This window comes from Hippocampus guttulatus, chromosome 20 (assembly GCF_054856545.1).
Source record: "Hippocampus guttulatus isolate MCC_2025c chromosome 20, RoL_Hgut_1.0, whole genome shotgun sequence".
Taxonomy (NCBI): domain Eukaryota; kingdom Metazoa; phylum Chordata; class Actinopteri; order Syngnathiformes; family Syngnathidae; genus Hippocampus; species Hippocampus guttulatus.
Genome location: NC_141280.1, coordinates 6,790,054 through 6,811,187, shown reverse-complemented (window position 1 = coordinate 6,811,187; position 21,134 = coordinate 6,790,054). Strand labels below are relative to the sequence as shown.

General features: G+C 44.5%; 3 protein-coding genes across 3 annotated transcripts; 1 reads left to right on the top strand and 2 right to left on the bottom strand.

The window, feature by feature from the left end:
* Positions 1 to 1,756: 1,756 nt before the first annotated feature.
* LOC147187784 (ras-like GTP-binding protein RHO) lies at positions 1,757 to 4,816 on the top strand. The gene has a single exon (XM_086099615.1). It carries the CDS (start codon positions 1,863 to 1,865, stop codon positions 2,472 to 2,474), a length of 612 nt encoding a protein of 203 aa, XP_085955741.1. The 5' UTR covers positions 1,757 to 1,862; the 3' UTR covers positions 2,475 to 4,816.
* Positions 4,817 to 5,231: 415 nt separating this feature from the next.
* LOC147187783 (apolipoprotein B-100-like) lies at positions 5,232 to 12,951 on the bottom strand. Its single transcript, XM_086099616.1, has 7 exons — positions 12,779 to 12,951; positions 12,432 to 12,616; positions 12,162 to 12,337; positions 11,978 to 12,093; positions 11,505 to 11,854; positions 6,818 to 11,406; positions 5,232 to 6,499 (listed from the first exon to the last, which is right to left on the bottom strand). The coding sequence occupies exons 1-7, from the start codon at positions 12,949 to 12,951 to the stop codon at positions 5,435 to 5,437; spliced, it is 6,654 nt and encodes a 2,217-aa protein (XP_085955742.1). The 3' UTR covers positions 5,232 to 5,434.
* A 736-nt stretch (positions 12,952 to 13,687) lies between these two features.
* LOC147187782 (apolipoprotein B-100-like) lies at positions 13,688 to 19,972 on the bottom strand. Its single transcript, XM_086101056.1, has 16 exons — positions 19,918 to 19,972; positions 19,533 to 19,645; positions 19,295 to 19,440; positions 18,789 to 18,936; positions 17,254 to 17,406; positions 17,053 to 17,177; positions 16,858 to 16,943; positions 16,307 to 16,757; positions 16,101 to 16,218; positions 15,450 to 15,596; positions 15,140 to 15,351; positions 14,816 to 15,035; positions 14,541 to 14,714; positions 14,256 to 14,459; positions 13,994 to 14,161; positions 13,688 to 13,897 (listed from the first exon to the last, which is right to left on the bottom strand). Exons 1-16 carry the CDS (start codon positions 19,970 to 19,972, stop codon positions 13,688 to 13,690), a joined length of 2,730 nt encoding a protein of 909 aa, XP_085957182.1.
* Positions 19,973 to 21,134: the final 1,162 nt, after the last annotated feature.

Here is a 21,134-nt window from a genome sequence, read left to right as displayed (position 1 = left end):
TGCGGGTAAAGAGCGTGTACTGCTTCCGTCGTGCGCTGCACAGCGGCGTGCAAAGGAAAGTCCCCTCCCAACTACTTCGTTCGTCGCAACGAGGGGTATTCCGGCTCTTTTCAGCGATCTGGTGTCTTTGGCTCGACTCTCTGGGCTCAAAGGGACGAAAGAGCGTGAAAAGACTTGCTCGTTGCTTGCTGTGAAAACAGTCACCCATGACTTACATTGGTCCCCGTCGTCTTGTCATTTACTGTAATGCCACAAATTCATACATTTGTGATTTTTAAAAATGGCATTTGCGTCACCACTTCATCTCGATTGCATTCTCCTCAGCTAACACTGAATAGGGATAGTCAGTCAGCACGGAAGGATTACTCGCTCTGTACTTTTTTAATAATTTATTGAAGCACTTTGCAGCAGAATCAGAAGTAGTAAAAGCAGGTAATAACCTAAAATACACAAATGAATATGCATCACAATGTAAATGTGTATATAATTAATTCATTGATTATCTTATGTTTACTGAATAACTTAATAAACCACGATTTCACACTATGTATTATTGTAGTCATCATTATTCTAAACGCAAGAAACTATACAGCAAATCGAATCGAATCGAACAAGTCCCAGCGGCCAAAACCCGGAATTGGAGCGCCGGCATAATTAACTTCAATTAACTCCAGCCGTAACGCAAATTACCCCGCTTAAACATTAAAGTGCAGTCGGACAAACATGACAACTATGCAAAAAAAAAAAAAAAAAGAACTAACTAAAGACACTACTGTGATTGCAGACTTTGGCCCACGCTGTGTAAAGTGCCGATTACGAACAGTAACTTGCTGTGATTGCCATGCGGCTAACATAAAGCACAATGGACCCAAGACAAAGCAAGCAAACAAAGCGAGCGTGCACGATTGAATCTAAAGAATAACTCTCCATATCTGATAAATAAAAGCGGACACAAACGTAACTCACTATTGGGCCATGCTGACCACAAAGTGAGTGTTTTCCCTCACGAAACAAACTGCTATGCCGCTTTTTATACGTCCGGTCACCTGTCAGTGGCAGCCCCGCCCCTCTTAAAGCAGCAGGTTGAATCCAAAACTGACCATGGTGCTAAAATAGTGCCTGGTTCACTCAGATTTAGACCACAGACCTAAAACACAACCTCGGTCAGGTAGTTAAATCTTTAAATTTGAATCATCCGGATTTACTGTCCAACCGTGTGGTCTTCTGCAACAAAAGGCTGAGTAGTAGGTTGAGAAAATAATGACAAATTCCCCACAATTGAGCTGCCAGACTAGTTTTACAAAAGAACAAACACAGTAAGTATGCGCCATAAACTGTAATGTTTAAAAATGGACTTGAGAAAAGCCTGGATTCTCTACTTTAGCCGAGGTTTGAAGTTTTCTGTCACATTTTGTGTGACCTAGTTGCCGAATCGGCCCTTCAACGGTGATTCGATTCCTGGTCGTTTCTACCAACTCGTGAACGAACGACCCATTCACTTTTTTTTCATTATTATTATTTTACGTGTTTAGAAACATCAGTATTGTGCTCGACGACCTACGTGACAAATATGTTGACATTTTAAGTGTTTAAACAGTTCGAAGGAGTGCTAAAACATTTGGATGCGGTCATTCGGACGAGCCCTCCCCGAAACCTCAGCGAGATCCAATCACCAATTGCTTCACGAGCTGAAAGTCCCCTTCCTTATTTCCGATTGGATTGCTATATTTAGGAAAGCTCACTTTGCTTTATAAAGAGATCTCGCCGAGTTGTCACCGCACGGGAAAAAAAAGTGTTGCGGCCGAGACGCCCCCAAAAAAAACGCGACTTTTTTTGAGGGTCGATTCTTTGAAGACTTTGCAATGGGGAAGGAGACGCAAATGGCGGTCGAGATCCGCAAGAAACTTGTGGTGGTGGGCGACGGCGCATGCGGGAAAACGTGTCTCCTGATCGTGTTTAGCAAAGACGAGTTCTTGGAGTTGTACGTCCCGACCGTTTTCGAAACTTACGTGGCGGACATCGAGGTGGACTCCAAGCAGGTCCAGCTGGCCCTGTGGGACACCGCGGGCCAGGAGGACTACGACCGGCTCCGCCCGCTCTCCTACCCGGACACGGACGTTATTTTGATGTGCTTCTCCGTGGACAGCCCGGACTCGCTGGAAAACATCCCGGAGAAGTGGGTGCCCGAGGTGAAACACTTCTGCCCCAACGTGCCCATCATTCTGGTGGCCAACAAGAAGGATCTACGCAACGACGAGAACGTCAAGAACGAGCTGTCCCGACTTAAGATGGAGCCGGTGAGGCCCGAAGACGGCCGAGCCATGGCCGCGCGCATCGGCGCTCACGACTATTTGGAATGCTCGGCCAAGACGAAAGAGGGGATCTGGGAGGTGTTCGAGGCGGCGGCGAGGGCAGCTTTGCAAAAGCAAAAATCCCGACGGCCGAATATTTTCAAACGGTGCGCTTTTATGTGACTGGGTGGCTCCGAGGACTCGCCGAGACGTGTTGTTTAAGGCCTGTTGGGGCAGTGCCGCTCCCTGACAAAGTGTGGCCAAAAAAAAGAGAGAGAGGAAGAGGACAATAATGGCCCCGAAGACTGTTTTGGCCACGCCGTCGTCTTCTGGTGCTGCAGGGAGTGTTTTTGGACACAATCGTGGGTCTTATGAGCTGAATTTCACTGGTGGAGGAATGAAAACACAACTTTTTTTTTGGCTTTTCAAGCTCACCATCTGTAGCTGAGAACGCTTTTTTTTTTTGTTTAAAAAGAAAGTGTGTATTTTTTTTTTAAATATCCTGAAAGCTGAAAAAAATCTGAATTGTGTTACATAGCACTGATTTACCTTGAAATATCCCCAACCAGAGAAGATGGATGACGTTAGTAAAGCTATGATAGCTTGCTACAACCGCAACCACTTGCCATCAGCCATGTAAATATATAGGAGATTGTTTACATATTGTTAAGGGGAACAAAGGATGTGATTCTCCAGGAGGAAGAAGGTTTAATCTGTCCAATTGCATCATTTACAACATGTTTCTGCACACAGAACATCACAACAAGACGAGTTTGCCAAGCAAATGCCTTCCACAGCACCTTCTATTTTCATTCTTTCAACCACTGTGCAACGATTTTTGAGCGAAGAATCACATGTATGTGTTTCTGTGGACCTATCGTGGCTGTTAACAAGCTGGCCTATCGCTTTGCTAAAGCCTATGAGCAAACTTCCGGGTCATGTTAACCCCATTGATTAAATATTTGGATTAAAGTTGGCCGTGTATCCTCTTCTCCAGTTCCTATTTTTCACGTGAGCCTAAAATTTGAATGATGAAAGCGATTTCACAATGAGAATAATAGAGTCGGTGTTTAATTTGAAAACGAAAGACTGATTGGCAGACTCCTTGAGCTCACGTTCTGCTCACAATTGACAGTGCAAACATAAAAGATATTAAAGCTAAAAGCAGACATTAAAGCTCAAAGCAGTCATGTTTGCACATGTTCACTTTTGTTACAGTGAAACAAGTGTTTTTAAACTTAAGAAGTTGCACAGCATTGAACTCGATAGTGTTCATTAGGGATGGGCATTGAATTAAATGTCTATGTCATTTTTACATCAAATTGAAGCAGTAAACATTAAATGTTGCCTTATGTAAAAAAAAAAAAAAGAGATTTCTAGTCGATGTACAGCATTTTCTAAGTCGACGTACTACAGAAATCTTAATATTTTGGATTCAGGACCAACTATGCAGTCTAGTGCAAGTTTTTTTAATGAAGCAGGGGTTCATTATTTTTGTCATTCAGGTACATTTTCAGCATATTATAGTCGTCGCTGGTCATGTTTGTTGGGAGGGCACTAACTAGTGAAGCGTTGACTCAAAAAAAAAATCTTGTTGTAGCGGTTTTGGTTTAGACCTGAACCAAGTTATGTTTCTAAAGCCTGCAGTTTGCTAGCACGGGTGAGCCAATCGTCGTGGCTCACTGCGGGACGAAGCCATTTGATGGCCGTAAAAATACAAAGTGAGACATTGGTGCGTTTTTGGGGACCGCTCAAAAAAGTTGGTTTACGATGAAAACACTCATTCGGTTGGGACATGCACATGACTGTATGTTAATCCACCTGAGTGTCCGAGGTATGACTATGAATGTATCTCCTTGTTGTGGACAAACGACACAAATGCATGTTAATTGCTTTTCGGTTCCTTTTTCTTGATTTGAATCATTGATGGCAAATCACTGTCCACTTATAAAATGTGTTAACTTTTGTCTTAGTGACACAGAGGGCAGAAAATTGGGAGTGCTGCAGGATTTAGTGTCTGATGTTAATCTTTGATTCTGAATCTTAAATGACTTGTGACTGCTGTCGGTAACAGTCGTCTGTCAATTTTTTTTTTTTAAAGACTTTTTTATAAATTGTAATTATGCAAAACGCATACCTGCCTGCCATGTGTTGCTGGGATTTTTTGTTTGTTTTTTTTGCTGACTTCCAGGGCAGGAATGCATTGTGCTGCACTTCCTGATTATTCCCACACTAGCTCTCCTCTTGTGTTTGTAATTGTCAATGGATTTGTATTTACACGTATTACTCAGATGGGTCTGGTTTGCATTTGTCCATTTCTACAATTACGCAGAAGAAAAAAAAAAAAAAAAAGCACAGAGTATGTGGCAATCTAAACCATTTTGTGCATATGGACATTGCGTATTTATGTAATACATTGCATTAGGTCATTTTTAATCGGGATTTGGAGCATTTATTTTTTATTTTTGGTAAGCAAACACGCTGACGTTTTTCTGAAGCAATAAATAAAATGTGGTTGCCATGTTTTTGTTTTTCCTCCATCTTATTTTTACCAGGAACTATTTAACTCATTCAGTACCAGCCAATTCTGGACCAAGTCTGAAAAGACGTTTAAAAACGTCTTTGGGAGTGAATGAGTTAAAAAATGACTGTACAGTATTCTTTCCCATTGTTCAGCTATTCGAGCGCATGTGTCACTCATACAGAGTCCGACTATAATTAGACGTGACGATACAAATGACTAATAGGCGTAGGGCAGAAAGGCGTTGGAAAGTTTCTTCGAGTTTTTCTTTTAAACATTTTCTGTAGATAATTACAATTGTGTCAAAAAAGTATATTTGTTAAAAGACAAACTGACACCGTCTGAAAGCAGATGGAGGGTAGATGGAGTTTGCAGTTAAAAACAGTTTTTAATTCAGGAAACAGGTTTTAAATAGAACAGCACAACATACAAATGACGCACGATACGCAACAGCGTGAAAATAAACAAAAGGCAGTCTAATAATAACGACAACAGAATAGACCAGTATCATGGATACAGGTGGCATTTAGTGTACAGTTTTGTATTTCCTTCTTGGAAGTGGTCCTTCCGTGACAACAACAACAACAAAAAATGGCGCTGCAGTGTAGTTAGCCGCTGGAGTTTAGTTAAACCGGGGAACGAAGGGAAAAGGGATATCCAACTCCACCTCGCTGTCACCAACTCTGATGAATTTTTCGAAAGTTTGATTATTCTCCTTTAGGATTTGAATGACGTTGCTGTGGAAGGAATTCAGATGTCTCAGCGTCATGTCAATTGAGGACTCGATGTCCGCTCGAAGCTGTTCGGCGGGAATGTCATCCAGAACGTTCTGAAGTTTTGTCGCCACGGTTTGAAGATAGCCGCTGATTATGCGGTGGATCGTTTCGATCCGCCGAACGACACTCGCAAACGACACTCCATACCAGGAGTCGATGGCTTCCTGGTACATGTCGGTCAAGAAAGCGGGGACCTCCGTTATATCTTGCGATTTTAGAATTGGGAGCAGCATTTGATTTAATTGAGAAAGATCCCAGAGAATATGTTCAACGACGTCCCCTCCCACTTTTTGCATCGTGGCAATCACTTGGTCGCAGACTTTCCTTAAAGCTCCAAAGAAGTCATTCAGAATGTGTCTTCCGGAGATGGGAATGGCTTCAAAAGATTCGGTTGCTACTATCGAGACGGAAAAGACGAACTTTGAGAACTTCCGATTCGCCTCCTCGTAAGCGTCAATAATAACGGTACTCCATTTCTGATAGATCTCGAGGCCCGACAGTCTTTGCGGATACCCTGGGATTCGGAACTTGGTTTCTCTCAGGAATATAACCGCGGCCTTGAGAAAAGTCTCCACTTTTTGTTGCGATCTTCGAATGATACGATCGGTCTGATTTTTAGCAGATGTCATCACCTCGGCGGGATTGTCGACAGCCTTATTCAACAACTCTGTACCTTGCTTCCTTACCCGCTCCAGAGTCCCCTCGAGGCGTCTTGCGTATCTGTTGATTTGATCGTAGGTCGCGGCAGCAGGAGAAATGACCGCTTGAACGGCCGCAGGTACGTTCTTCTTCAGTCCCAGCATCATCTCGTATGGCATCTCTGTGTTCCAGGAAGTCTGAAGATTCAGCTTCTCAGAATTCGTCACAGACATCTTCAGGGCCAGGATATCAACGTCCGTTTGTGGTTCAGTCTGAGGAACAACAAAACGGTACCATATTTAACTCATTCAGTACCAGCCAATTCTGGATCAATTCTGAAAAGACGTTTAAAAACGTCTTTGGGAGTGAATGAGTTAAGAATGCATTCTTTTCTCTAAAATTCAAAACAAACAAACCCCAAAAAGAATTTGACTTACAGGGTAGCGGTACCATATTTAACTCATTCAGTACCAGCCAATTCTGGATGAAGTCTGAAAAGACGTTTAAAAACGTCTTTGGGAGTGAATGAGTTAATGCATTCTTTTCTCTAAAATTCAAAACAAACAAACCTCAAAAAGAATTTGACTTACAGGGTAGCGACCATAGAGTCTTGCTCTTGCTTGTGCCGGGTGCTCAGTTTGCACCTGAACTCCGACGAGACCGGCAGATGGGGTGGACAGAGAGAAAACGAGACGGTTTCCTGTCATCTCCTGGCGGACTTCCACGGTTTCGTAAGGAAGATTGACCTTGAGGGAATTGCTGATGGAGGCGTCAATATTTTCATAACTTAAGAGGATGGCGCTGTCATGGCTTCCTTCCAACACCGCATGTTTTACAACCACCACCGAGGCCATCTTGAATCCCCCAACTAAGTTGACATTGGCAGTGCCCTCCATTTTCCCTGCCAGAACCTCCCACTCCGAAGACGAGGACGCATCGAGTTTGACCAGGAAGCTGTTCTTATTGAGAACGCTGGCGTTGCTTTTGAAAGTGATCATCGGTGCTTTCATCGAGAACTCGTGGATCAGATCGCCCATCTTTGGAATCTGGATGCTGTGAATCTTCGGCAGAGTGATTTTGGGAAGCGTCAGAGCTGGCATTGTGACAAGACTGCTGTCTGGGAGGGGAATGGTGAATGTTGACATCCTAATATTGATCACTGGGACCGTGTATTCAGGAATCGTCAGTGATTTAGGCCATTCGGTGTAATATTTTTCAAACTCTACCTGCGCTGTGGCATAGGACGAAACCAGAATATCGATGACCGGATCGGCATTCACGTCGATGGTGAACGTCTCCGGGTTTTTTGTGTATTTCATCTTGGAGCTCAGGTCAAAAGTCTGTTGAGTTATCGTCAGGAGATTCCCCAGGCCAGCGTCGTCCCACAGTGAGAAGTCGTCCACTTTCGGTGTCCTCGTGCCATAAAATGGCAACGCTATTTCAGGAATGGTGATTGGTTGCCGCAAGATGTCAAGATTTGCTTCTCCGTGAATCTGACAGATGAGGTGAATTTCCGTTTCACCGTGATCCATTTTAAAGAAATGGGAGTATTTGTTTTGGTTGACTCTTGCCATTCCGGTCCAGCTGGCCTGCTGCACTTGAGAGTTGAGCGTCACAGAAATGTCATTCTCAAACTCCATCTTTCCCGACTGCACGAACGGAAGGAAAAGCCTGGAATTTCCCTTATTCTTGGTGTCGAGCGTGAGCTCGGTAGGCGTTATCAAGGCCAGGGCGGAATTCGAAAGAGTTCCCTCGATCAGTTGTGCGTTATGGAAGGCGGTGAAATCGATTTGCAGGTCTTGAAGGCGAGCCTGGAACTTCATATCAAACACGCTGGTCTTCATCACGGGTGTTTCCGTTTCGATTTTGGCATCGATCAACGCGTGGCCGAAAACGCAGATCTCGGCGACCGCATTCTGATTGCTTTTGAAACCTTTGCAGTTTGTAGCGCCGGTGAAAGTCACTTTGGCCGTGTGCGGACCCAGGACCAAGTCAACGACGCTGTTGTGAGTCGCCTCATCGGAGAAATCCCGAACTGCGTATTTGGCATTGGCCAGAGTGTTCACGTTGAGTTTTGCCGAGCCGGCTTCAAGTGCGAAATTCGTTTTTTGGGTTGACGACACGTGAGTGAAAACGTCGAGCGATGGCATGTTGAGGTCTTGATTGAAGTTTGTGTTGACGCTTGCGGAGAGTCCGTCTTCCATGGCCAAGAACACGTTGTTGACAAGTTCGGCGGAATACCACTCGAGGCTGATCTTTGCCGTCGTGTCAGCGGAGCCTTGACCCAACAGTCCGTAGACGGTCATCGTTCCCTTGTGGTCGACTTTAAAGGACGACTGATCCATTTTAATCGACTCTGAAATCGCCAGACGGCTCATTTTGGCTAGAGCCAAATGTGCGCCGGCATCTACGGCGAACTGGAGGGCCCTCAAAGTCGACGTGGCCTGAGAATTAAGATTCACTTTGAACTCCGGTGTGAGCGATGTCGCCGAGGTGTTCGCCAGATCTGCGCTCGTCCTGAGTTTGTAATGCGGCGAGTCGATTTGGAACTCTCCGTATAGTTTTCCGAAACAGGGAACCTTGCTCATATCTGTCATTTTTTCTTTGAGACCCAGCGTTAATGTGTCATAATCGAAAGACTGTATTTTCTGCACCATCCTCAAGACGTAATCCCTCACGTCGTCAATCATCTGTTTGAAGTCAAAGGAGTACAAATGAGTCATAAACTCTCGAATAGGGCCCGTAAACTTTTGAAACAAAGGCTGCAGGTCAAATGACCGAAGAAGGGCAAATACAGACTTAATCTTTTCCCTCACTTGATACGTCTTCATCATTTCGACAACTTCATCCATCACTGTTCCGATCAGCTTCTCAATTTCATATTTGGACAGAATTTCCTCCATTTTTTGATAAATGACCGCAAACCTATTAGCGATGTTATGTTTCTTGATCCAAGCCGCGATAGCATCCTTGACGGATTTCAGCACACGGATGATTTTTTCCGTCGGCAACTTGGTTGTCAGGTTCGTCAGGGCGTTTTCAACGGCGTGGAAGCGTTTTCTCACATCTCGGACGAAGACGCTAAAGTCAAAGTTGTCCACGAACTCCTTCATTTCAGATACTTTGTTCTTCATCGTCATACCGATTTCATACTTGGTGTTGACGTCTTTCAGCAGGTCGACGCCGTTGTCGGTCAGACTCGTCGCTGTATTTTTTACGTGTTCGATCACGGCGGGGATGTGCTCGGTGAAAGGGATGTGGACGAGATGACTGTCGGTGTTCTTGTCATACTTGACGAATCCAGACAAGCTGTAGTCTTGCCCGGCTTCGCCAAAGAGGTTCGTGGTGACCGCTCCTCTCACGTCAATCGCCATTCTCTCGGCTTTGTTGTAGGCCTCGAATTCCTGATCAAAAGTGTGGTCGTTTAGCTTCGATTTAACCTTCAGGTGAAGGCTTTGTTCTTGAAGGCTCATGGTGCTGCTGAGTTTGCTGTCCGCGGCGGTCTTGATGGCGGGTAGGCCTCGGATCTCGTGGGTGGTCGAGCCTCTGTACTCAAACGACTGCGTGAAAAGCAAGGGTTCGGCTTTCAGGAGGAATTTACTATACAGATCGCCACTCTGCTGTCCGTAAAAAGACACGCCGCCGTTGGAGTTGAGCAAGGCATCGACGGTAAGGGCGAAGGGCTCGGCGGCGGCATTGACCTTACTGTCCAAACGAAGAAACTGAGATTTGTAATCGGCGACGTTGCTGAATTTCACAGTCAGGCCTGCAACCTCCAAAACGGCGGCATGCGTTATCTGAGATCCAAGTAGTTGACCGTTGGTGTTGCACTTTGTGGACAGGATCATGTCCACGAACTTGACTTCGTAAGTGTGCTTGAGTTCGTCCTCCGACGAGCCTCCCTTCAGCATTCCCGTCAGCTCCACGTTGTAGGGCTGCGCTTTGAACTGGGCGTCGTTGTTAAAGTCGATCTCCATGATCTTGAGGTGATTTTTGATCAGAGCGGAGGCGGTAAACGGCTCCATGGTAACGGTGATGTCGTGCGTGTAGGAGTTTCTGGTGTTAAAGAAATGAGCCGTCTTGGCGTGGAAGGTTAAAGATCTCGACGTCAGAGAAAGGGAATTGGAATTTTCCGTCCTCATTTCATTCAGCGATCCGACTACGTTGCTGGAGACGATGAGGCCATCTTCGCTGACTCGGAAATTCATTCTGTTCCTCGTGTTGAATGGCGAGACGTCGCTGTTAAAGACGCCATTGAGGTAGACTTCGGAGCGTGCCATTTTCCCTTCGATATTCAAGTCCACGTTATTCCCTCCAATGCCTCCCTTGGTGGTGAGAGACAAGGTGGCGCCGTCGGCGGCAAGCCCGCTGTGGAAAATATTCTCAAAGGTCAGTCGGTTGCGCTGAGCAGTCGTGGTACAGCTGGTGGTCACACCGTTGGCGTTCAGAGTCAACGTTGCCTTGTGAGAAGCGAGGCTTGAAAAGATGTTGAGGGAGGCATCGGCGTTGAGCTCCAAGCCAGAGGGATTAACGGAACCGGTGAGCAATGAGTAGGCGCGGTTTACCGTATCGTCCGCTGTATTTCCTAGACGGAGGCTGGCTTGAGCTTCCGAGGCGGAGAACTCAACTTGGCTTTGAAGCGTTCTCCGACCGGCCTTGCTCACCGATTTGGAGAAAAAGCTCAGCTTGGCATCCTTGTAGTTCAGGTTGACGTTCGTCGAGTGCTGAACGGGGTGAGTGTTCATGTTCGTGTTCGACTCAATGTTCAGATTCTCATTTGCATATACAGCCTCGATGTTATTTGTAATTTTCAGGATTTCGGAGTTCGCTCTCAGCGTGCTCTCCGACCTGAGTTCCTTCTTTGCACGGTCAGATGAGAAGGTGTTGAGATAAGTGGCGCTAGCGGTCAAAGATCCCATCGTGAGACTTCCATTCGCATTGATATCCCCCAACAGCTTGGCGGAATCAAGCGTGAGGTGCTTGGTCATGTCCAGAGACGTCCGCAAGCCGAGCGGGGCAGCAGCATGGATGTTGTATTTTCCCGATGACGTCACATCGTCCGAGACGACGGCAATCGTCTCCTCCACATTAACACTCGTACTCACAAACGTGTGCTCCAGGGAGCCGTTCAGGGTGAATTTGAGCGTTTTCTCATCTGTATCGGTAACTTCTGCAGCTCCTGAAAAAACAACAACAAAAATGTAAAAAAAAACAGTGACATTAAACACTATGTCGCTGATATTTTTTAATGCCTGTTTAAGAAAGAAATCAAATTACCCTCAGATGTGAAAGCCAGAAGTTTCATGGGACTGGTAGCCTGAAGCGTGAACTTGGCCAAATAGTTTGGAGAGTCCACAGTATTGTTACCCGCCGACACGGTTGCCTCCCAATCGTAATAGTTGCTGTTCACCTTAGCGGACGCATGCATCATTCCGATCAACGGCAGGGTGAGCTCTTGCTCAGAGGGGATGGTAAATTTGGGGATTCCGATCTGGTGCGGTGCGAGCAGGGGCGTGATGATTGCGTTCGTTGCGATGAACAGTTCCTCTGAGGATTTGCCTCCAAGTGGCAGCGGGATTCGGACGGTCGCAAAGTTCTTGTTGAACCGGTAGCGGAATTTGCTTTCCCTGACGATTGGATGAAAAACAGACACCGGTTGTTATGAGAGAGATGTCTTCTTTTTTTTTTTTTTTTATGTGTTAGCATTTAGATAAAAGTCTGACAATTTGAAAATTGTTTTTTTTCCTTACATATTCATGAATAGGTTTTCGGGCACGGAAGGCATTTCCACCTTTGCAATGTTGTTCTTCAGAGTCTCCACATAGGGGACGTCAACTGAAATTTTGTTCATCCAGATGTTGCTGGCCTAATGAGAAAACACAGTTGTTGTTTTTTTTAAACGTTTGAATGCATATTAAGCCCAAGCGAACTCACCTCAAGCGTCTTTTTGACAACGTGACGCAGTTTCATGTCAGTGCTGGCAAGCTGACGATCCAAAGCATCATCTGCAAATTTACTGAGCCAGGCCCCAAGCGCTTCGGTATAAGGTAGCAGCACTTTGGTCTCAGCATTCATGTTTGACAACAGTTGAACCTCAACCTCATCATTGCCTGAAATACAGAAAGAATATTGAATCTTTTAGCTTCCGGTATGAACACATACATTCGAAATGAGTCCGATGGCGCATATTTTTGGAAGACGTACCGTATTTGAACGTGATTGACTGAATCGATGAGGTCTTGGGGAGATTCATATCACTTTTGATCTCCAAAGTGATTTCTTGGCCTTTGGAGCTACTTTCAGTCACGGTAGCAGAGATGCTAGCGTCTGTCTTCAGCGCGGGCACAGCCAACTGAACCTGCAGCACGGCTCCCGTTGTGGAACGCAGTCTAGAAAATAGATTTGAAAATATCAAATGAGAGCGTGCATCAAGACAACTACAGATGACGGTTAACTCGTTTACTCCCAAAGACGTTTTTAAACGTCTTTTCAGACTTGGTCCAGAATTGGGGCTTCGTCGGGTTTCTGAGTTTGTGGTTTGTTTTACTCACTGGGCACAACCAGTGAGAGTGAGTTGTGGCACGTTCTTGTTGGAGATCTCAAGGCTGAGGGCTTTGCCTTTGTTGCTGCTGTCAGTCAGGCCAACCTTGACCCCGGCTTCGACATCCAAGACGGGTATCTGGATTTGGCTGGTGAAGACGTTCCTGTTCCTGTTGTATTTCATGATTGCGGAAGCTTCGGCGTCCTGATCCCCTGCGGGGTCGGGAGAAAAATAGTTTCACGTGACGCTGAGAGAAGAGGGAATTATTCTCAGAATAAAAGAGTTTGTGGCTATCATCTTTCTAAAGGTGGCGCCGATACCTTCAGCTTTCAGAGTCATCTTCAGGGAGTCGACCTTCTGGCGGCCATCTTTTCCTTCATTGAGGAGCGTGTATGCAACGGTGGCTGTGTAGGAGACCCGAGGCTCGATTTCAATTCCAAATCTGAGGTGAAGAGTACATTTTAGTTCACTGGCAAAATAACAAATAACTTTCTCTTTGGGGTTCAATGATTTCATTCCATCCTTTTCAACTTACCTTGTCTCTCCGCCCAGGGGGAAGTAAGGCACATCGCTTTTACCCTGTACATCAGCTTGAAGTTTTTTCGTGCAATACTTGAATCCGAAGAGGGAGTCACAGTTTATTTCACTCGTGTTGTGCGGGATTACGGAAGCGTTGCCATCGGTCACAATCATCACTGCATTGCTTTGTAAAACAGATCAAAGAAATTGTTTTTCAAAAATAAATAAATAAACTCCCCCTGACTGACAGCCAAAAAGTCCAACAACAACAACAATCACGATATTTTTACAGAGGATAATCAGCGACAGTGCACTCATATTTTGTATTGCTGAAGAATTCATGGGCATGCACTCCAAAATGTTTCCAACCCATATTACTTTTGACCACATTTATTTTGTTTCACCTGATGCTCAAAGGTTTTGCAGGGCCCCGCGCAGCCGGGATAGTGAGCTTGACTTGGTTTGCCTCCACGGCTAGCTTAGCATTGAATGCGCTCTCGTGGTACAAGCTGGTGTGCATCTCGACAGCGGAGGCAACAAATTCGGGGACGTGGACGCCCATCTGGATCACAAACTCAACGCCGACAGATGGCTTGAACAACAGTTCATTCTGTGTTTAAATGGAACAAAATATTGAATCAGTAGCGGCCATGTGATATATCCAATAATAAATGGCTTCTTGATGAGAATACAAATGAGAAAATACCGCGGCCGGGGAAATGCGAAGTCCTCCCTTAGCTCCGGGAGTAAACGTGCCAGACAGAGAAAAAGTCAGAGGCAAGCCAGTGGCGGTTGGAAGGAAAAATTTGTTATCCATGAACATGTAATGGATAAAGATCTCATTGTCGGTGCCGGACATGAGGTTGGACACAACCTGATGGAAAGGAAAAAGAAGGAATATTAATGGTCTCATGCTGTCCTTAATTTAAAAAAAATAAAACTGATATGAAAGAAGAAATATGTCATACCTGTTTCGGGAGAAGCTTCAGGAAAATCTCCGCGTACATTTTAGCATTTTCAGCGAGAAACTTCAGATCGCTGGCCTTGATGTGGCCAAACTCGGTTCCCATGATCTTCAGGTAGGCCATGGCCTCTGGAGATTCTTGATTCTGGAAATCTTTTACCAGCTTGTTGAAATTGCGAACAATTTCTCTCATAAGATCTTCGGGAACCTGAGGGGAATAAATATTTGGGATCCTTTAAAGGTGACGTTTGTGTCGTGTAAAAGGGAAAGAAGTGAACCCCCAAAATACCTTCTGTCCTTCTGCTTTCAATGGAGCTACCCACTTTTCCAGAACTTCCATCATCTTGATTGGCACCTTCTTCTCGGCCCAGTAAAGAGCCTTGGACAATGTATCTGGGAAGAAGCCGTTCTTTCCAAACAACGCCTCAATCGAGGGCTCTGAGCCTTTTCCTTCGATTCCGAGCTATCAGCACCAAATGCAAGATTCGGAAACAGCGAAAGCGAAGGTTTAAGTTGTTTTCAAAATCATTCATCGGGCATTTGCCAATTGTGACAATGACACACCTCCCACATGTCCACGTTGTAGCCAAATATTTTCAGGGTGGATTCCATCATGACTTCTCTTGGCAGCTGGTTGCTGGGGTCAAAGATCACATTGCCCTGGAAATTAGCCTGCATGTTGTCGTTTGCCAAACCCAGCTTGTAGTTTCGGGACTTTGTTGTGTAGTCATGGTGTGTCTCCACGTCATAGTCCTCCAGAGCGTCCGCTATCTTCTCGCCAAGCCTAAAGAAAATAAACAAAGACACAAATAAATATATGTCAAACTATTTGTACCATTTTTGGTTTGAAAATCAAGGATATGTTTATTCAGTCGAAATAAATCTTACTTCCGGGTCTCAGGATCAGCGGAGGAGATAATGTTGTAGACGTGGGAGGTCACGAAAGATTTGACCTGCTTGTTCTGCTCCTGTTTCAGGATCTTCTTCACCATCTCGATGTCACTATTGAGGGGATTTCTCATGAGAATCAGATAGGCTGCAAGACGTTTCTGCACAGCACCCTTTGGGTACTGGCTTACCCGCTGGAGGTTAGAGCGAACCTGCACCGAAAAGGAAAGTTGATCAGTATGACAAAATGTACTGCAAGGATTCAGGATAAAACGAGGAAAAAAAATGTCATCGGACAGCTGCGAGTTACCTCATCTGTCATAGACATACGTCTGAAAGCCTGGATGGCAGCAAGCTGAACAGCGAGTGTGGTTGCAGGTTGTCTCATGCATTTCAGCAAAGTGTTCTTAATGGCGGGGTCGGCGACTTCGACCACATCTCCGATGTTACCGACAACCTGCAGAGAAATTTTACATTAAATTGTCAGGAAAAGTCAGAAAAGTTGGTCCGTACTCTGTAGCTACATAAATCAAATTCCAGTCAACTGTGAACATTTCCGGAAAGATTTTGGAATTCTTCTGTGCATTTATGTGGAATTCAAATTCAGGGGCAACTCACCCAACTTGAGCAAGGAACTCTCTCGACAAATCCAGGTCCAGGAATTAAAAACACAGCCAGATTCTTCTACTCAAGAGCTCATTTACCAGCCGGTTTAGTAAAAACTGGAGCAAAAATGTGGCATATTTTTACTTTCTGAACCTGGATTTGCTACCTCTCCCGAGGCTGCACGTAAACCCTTTTTGTCTACCTCAATGGATATTACACAGTAGGATCCATGTGTACATGTTTAACTCATTCACTTCCAAAGACGTTTTTAAACGTCTTTTCAGACTTGGTCCAGAATTGACTGGGACTGAATGAGTTAAGCTTCCCGTCAAGCGTTTTAAACTTGATTACGCACCCTCAAAGTCAGGAAGGTCAGGTCTTTCTCGCCAGAGCAGTCTGGGCCCAGAAGGGAAGCCGTGAAGTCAGAAACAGCAGTAATCTCCGGAGTGACTTTTCCCTCAGCCTGGTAAAGCCTAGTGACAAAGTTTTGGATTAATTTCTTTACACAAGAGATCATCGACTAGCACATCATAACTGGCACCGCCACTGATGTCTACTTACCTCCTGACTGCATGACTCAAGGCATACATGATGGGCTTGCTCTTCCTGTTCTGAGCCATGGCCAGAATATCCTTGACCATGAGGCGTGAGGGGTTAGGCATCAGTGCAAGGGCATAAACTGCCATGTCGACTTCAAGAGCAGATTTATCAAAGGTCCCGAGGACCCTCAGCATGGCGCCGGTGCACTCTGGAGTACCGCATTGGACAAGAGCTTGCATGGTCACCGAGTCAGACATATCCATCATCTCAAGTGCAGCGGAACCCAGGATATCAGCCTTCAGACCACGCAGTTCAGAAACCAGTTTGTGGAAGAGGGATGCACGCTGCTCGCCGTTACTGGTCTGGGATAGAGTCTTCAGCTGCTGCATTGCAGTCATGGCAGCATCTTTAGACTGCTTAGGAGACTTGTCATCAACATGGTCCATTGGCAAGAAACGCAGGAGAGCCTCATCTGTTCAGAAAATCCCGCCCCCCCCCACAAATCATTATACTGCAGATAATGAACATTGGTGGAGAGATTAAAGCACTTTCTGAAAAACGGAAACACTAACTATGATCAAAGATTCTGTCATTAATCTTGGTCATCTCCCTCAGAGTCACAGTCTGCTTCACCAGAGTGGAAATTCCATATTTTTTCCTATGCGGGACACAAAGTTACAGCAGATGAATGAACAATACGGCAAACCGCAAAAATACACTTTTTTTGTTGTATATACCTTTTGTTTAGGATTATTTTGTGCACTTACTTGTGGGAGAGGGGCAGGAATATATGCTTCTCTGTACAGGTTCCACTGGTCATGTGCTTCTTCTGGTTGTCAAACTTGTAGTTGCAAGTCTGGTGGCTACTGATCATCTTGGACAAAGGATATTGCTGGAAATGGAAAGACAGAAATAAACAACGAATTTGGCTCAACTTGGCGTTAAGAAGGTAGTTTGAGGCTTTTTACCATTCCTGAAAGGAGAGCCAGGGGACTGCTGGCCTGTTTGTGAGCGCTGAAGCCATCACAGCTGGAAAGATCCCTGCTAATAGTTAGGTCGGTGGCGATGTCTCCTCTGGCGTTGACTGTGAAGTCGGTGGTGCAGATGCCGTACACGGTGGGCTGGATAGAAATGATGTCAGAATCATTCAAATTGAGGAGAATCTGTCAGTGGCGATACAGCATTATGGCTTTTAGTTCATGGATTGTTCTATTTAATAATAGACTGATATTGAAACAGAAATATTTCGACACACTAAATATACTTGTAACACACCAAGACAAACTAAAGTGGGCACAGTTGTTAATATGCTAACATGGAATCCTGAGGACTTAAAACACACAAAAAAAAGATCAATGAGGATTTAACTTTGTGCCTTCTGGTCAGGTAATATATTCAAAGACAATGGATCCAAGGCAAACATGGCAACATTTGGGATGCTCACACATAGCAAAAGATTGATAACAAGTGATACAATCAAAACATGCTCATAATTCGTATGCGAACAAATGGCAACCTCTCATCCTACGGAAAGTGCCGCAGTAGAGCTATCACGTATCTTGTTCAGTATTGGTGGTGTGATAATGCAACGAAAAGCCTAATTCGCCTGATTAATATTTCAGATGAGTGGCAGACTGTGCCATGTGACAGGTTGCTGAAGAATGACGTGGCATGAAATTGCTCTCACAACTTTTCCCTCGCTTAAGGTGAAACTAAAGGAACAAAATGTGTGGCATGTGACATTTAAGTCGCAGTTTGTACAACATAAGCAAATGTTAATGGACTATAAATTGAACGAAACAGAAAAATAAAAGAGTTGGTGAGTTTGTGAATAGGAAATTACTGTCTACCTTCGTCGAGGCACGTGACGCACTTCCTCGCTCACGTGTACCGTTTTAAAATGCTTCACATCCTTTGTCAGTGTCCTCGGTGAATTGCACACAACAAAAAAAAGAAATAGAATAATAATAATAATAATAACAATAATAATTTTAAAAACGAGATATATCGCAACAGCTCTGATAGCTAGCTGCAATTGCAGATTACTGACCGCTAACAACTTCCGGTGATGTAATGTAGGTCACGTCAACATAGGTTAAAGGTGATTTACACCCCCCCCCCCCCCCCCTTGCAATAGACTTGGGACCAATCTATCGCAATAGACATATTGGGCACCCCTATGTCATCGACTATGCAATGGGATCCAATCCAGAGTTAGATTTGAGAGCTGGACGGGTAAACATGTTTTCTCTTTTACTATTCTACTTGGATCAAATTGTCAAATCAATAGGCCAGATAACATGAGCAGATGATGCCTCGGGAGAGATAAAGTTATCTAGGACTTTGCCCCGCCGGCTGACGTGGACCCTGCAAGTGACCCACGTGCATTTATCAACTATGACTGTGCCAGATTATCTAGTCATTGTGCAATGTGTTTATCGGTGAATGACTCTTCGCAGAAAACAGAATTGAACTTTCAAAGAACAACAACAGGCCTTCTCACCATTTTCTTATTCCTCTCTTCTTCCATGACGGGAACAAGGAGAGAAGACATAATTCCTCTCTTGATGTTCAAGATGTTGAGCGCCTCATCTTCCTCAGGGAAGAGTTTCACATCAGTGTGTCCCTCAACTGTGATCTTCAGTGGGTTCCTTTTGACATGGACGCATCATCAGTGACAGCCTCACTCTACCTTTGTCGGTACATATACATTGACAGCAACAATAATAGAGAAAATAATAATAACTTTGAGGACCCTGGCAGACCAGCAGGGCTGATGTAGGTTTGTAAAAACTAAACAAACAACTAAAAAAGAAAAATTAAAAAAAAAAGGCCGTGGTAGACGACAATGCATAAGTCAGTCTGTAGAAACATGTTTTAATAAATGATTTAAGGCTTCTAAATGAGGCTTATAAATTACAAACATAAATTAGGGTGATGTAAAGTATTCTTCTCCCTGGATAAAATAGCTGCTGGTTTTCACTTTTCAAGATGGGGAAGTAGACTTACTTGGCCATGGCGGCTTTGAAGGCCTGATTTCCAGCAGCGGGGCGGTACAGTGCGCTCCCATCGTCATCCACAGCAAAAATCTCACTCAGAGAACATTTGGGGGTGCGTAGGATGAAGCTGCAGGTCTGAGGCACGTCAAGCTCAACCTGCACAGTAGATGAATCGCCGTTTAGTCACGTTTACCTTTCCCTGCAGTCAGGACAGGGTAAAGACTTTTAGTTCCGGCCCGGAGACGAACTTGACAGGAGATTTTGGAGCCGCTCTTGTTGTCGGTGGCTCCAGGAACGCCGTTGAAGGTCTCAGCCTCGTAGTCGTACACAAAGCGCCTGAAGTGCCTCAACCTTTTAGCCACTGAAATGCGTATTAGCGGTCAGTTAGACTTGAGCAACACTTTGCTCCAGTTACATTTTTGAGAATAAAGGGGCAATTTACAGAAGCATGTTGGAGATTGTTCGTCCGCACGTCCTACATCTTGCTCTGGAAAGATAACCCCCCCCCCCCCCCCACCCCCAAATTAATGCATTCACTCAGTTCATGATGACAATGAAGTCTCTACAACATAGTTGTTAATATAAAATATCTACTGCCTATGTTAAAATATCTTTAAATATCACAGTACTTACGGGCAAGAGTGTATGTGCCCAGAAGCAACAAAAGGCAAATCCGCGTCCATCCCATGTTGGACTCAGAAACCTGGAAGCCTTGGTAAAAAAAAAAAAAGAGCCTTCCTCTTTCACCGAAGACTCATCCTTGTGCTTTATTTTAAGGCTTTTATACATCTGCCGTCTTACCAGACGTGATTAAGGGTCTTCCAAATGTGTTGTCACGGTTCCAAAGTCTGATTAGTCCTTGTTGCAGGCCAAAGGTAAAATGTTTCACAAAATAAGATGTGATGTCAGCACTGGGTGGGGGTGGTCGGTGTGATACTTGTTTGGAACAGCAAACAGTCTTTTTCCACTAATAAAAGCTTGAACTGTCCATAACCGTATCCAAAATGATTCCATTCAAATTCATCGCACGTAAAAAGGAATTGTACCTAAACTGGATACATTTTCGAAACAAACAGTTCTTGGCGGCCCGAAAATCTTAAATACAACCGAACTGTACTCAGGCGGTAATTCTTTCATTTACCACTAGAGGGATCCTGCGTAGCACTCGTGATACTAGTACCACACTTCGAGAATTATCGTTTGAAAACTTCCACGAGATAACCTTTGATCTTTAATATAAATCATACTGCTGAAGAAAAGTTGACTCAGATGACGCATTGTTTTACAGCAACATTTAAAATTCATCGACTCTTATTTCTGATTTCCAGACTCGAGAACATATCATGAATGTCATCACTATTTGTATACATATACAGTTCTGCATATTGAATTCTGAAAATTCTTTTTCCGGGTCATGTCACATGTTTTGTGACATCTGCTACCATCTACGACGGTTCAGTTTGGAATGGATCGAATTATTATTTTAACAATAAACACGTGCTGTTATGGTTATACTCGTCACCTTACTGAAAATATTTTTTCAAATCTTTTGGTTGAAATGTCTTCGTATAAGGCTGTGCACGACAAACTCCAACCGCAATCAGAGATGTATTTTTAAGTGAGTTCATCACCGCATCTTCTAATTGGATCATTTTTTTCTTGTTTCTTGTATTCGGTTTTTGTGTCGTGCTACGTTGCCATTGCCAATTTTTAATCCCGGTGATGACTAAGCATGTGGGTGAGTGAGCGTTTGTTGCGTCGAGCCAAAAGTGACTCAACCTGTCAATCCATACGCTGATGATTCACCTCTCCCCTATTTAGAAAAGCCAGTAAAGGCTGTTTGAGCAGGA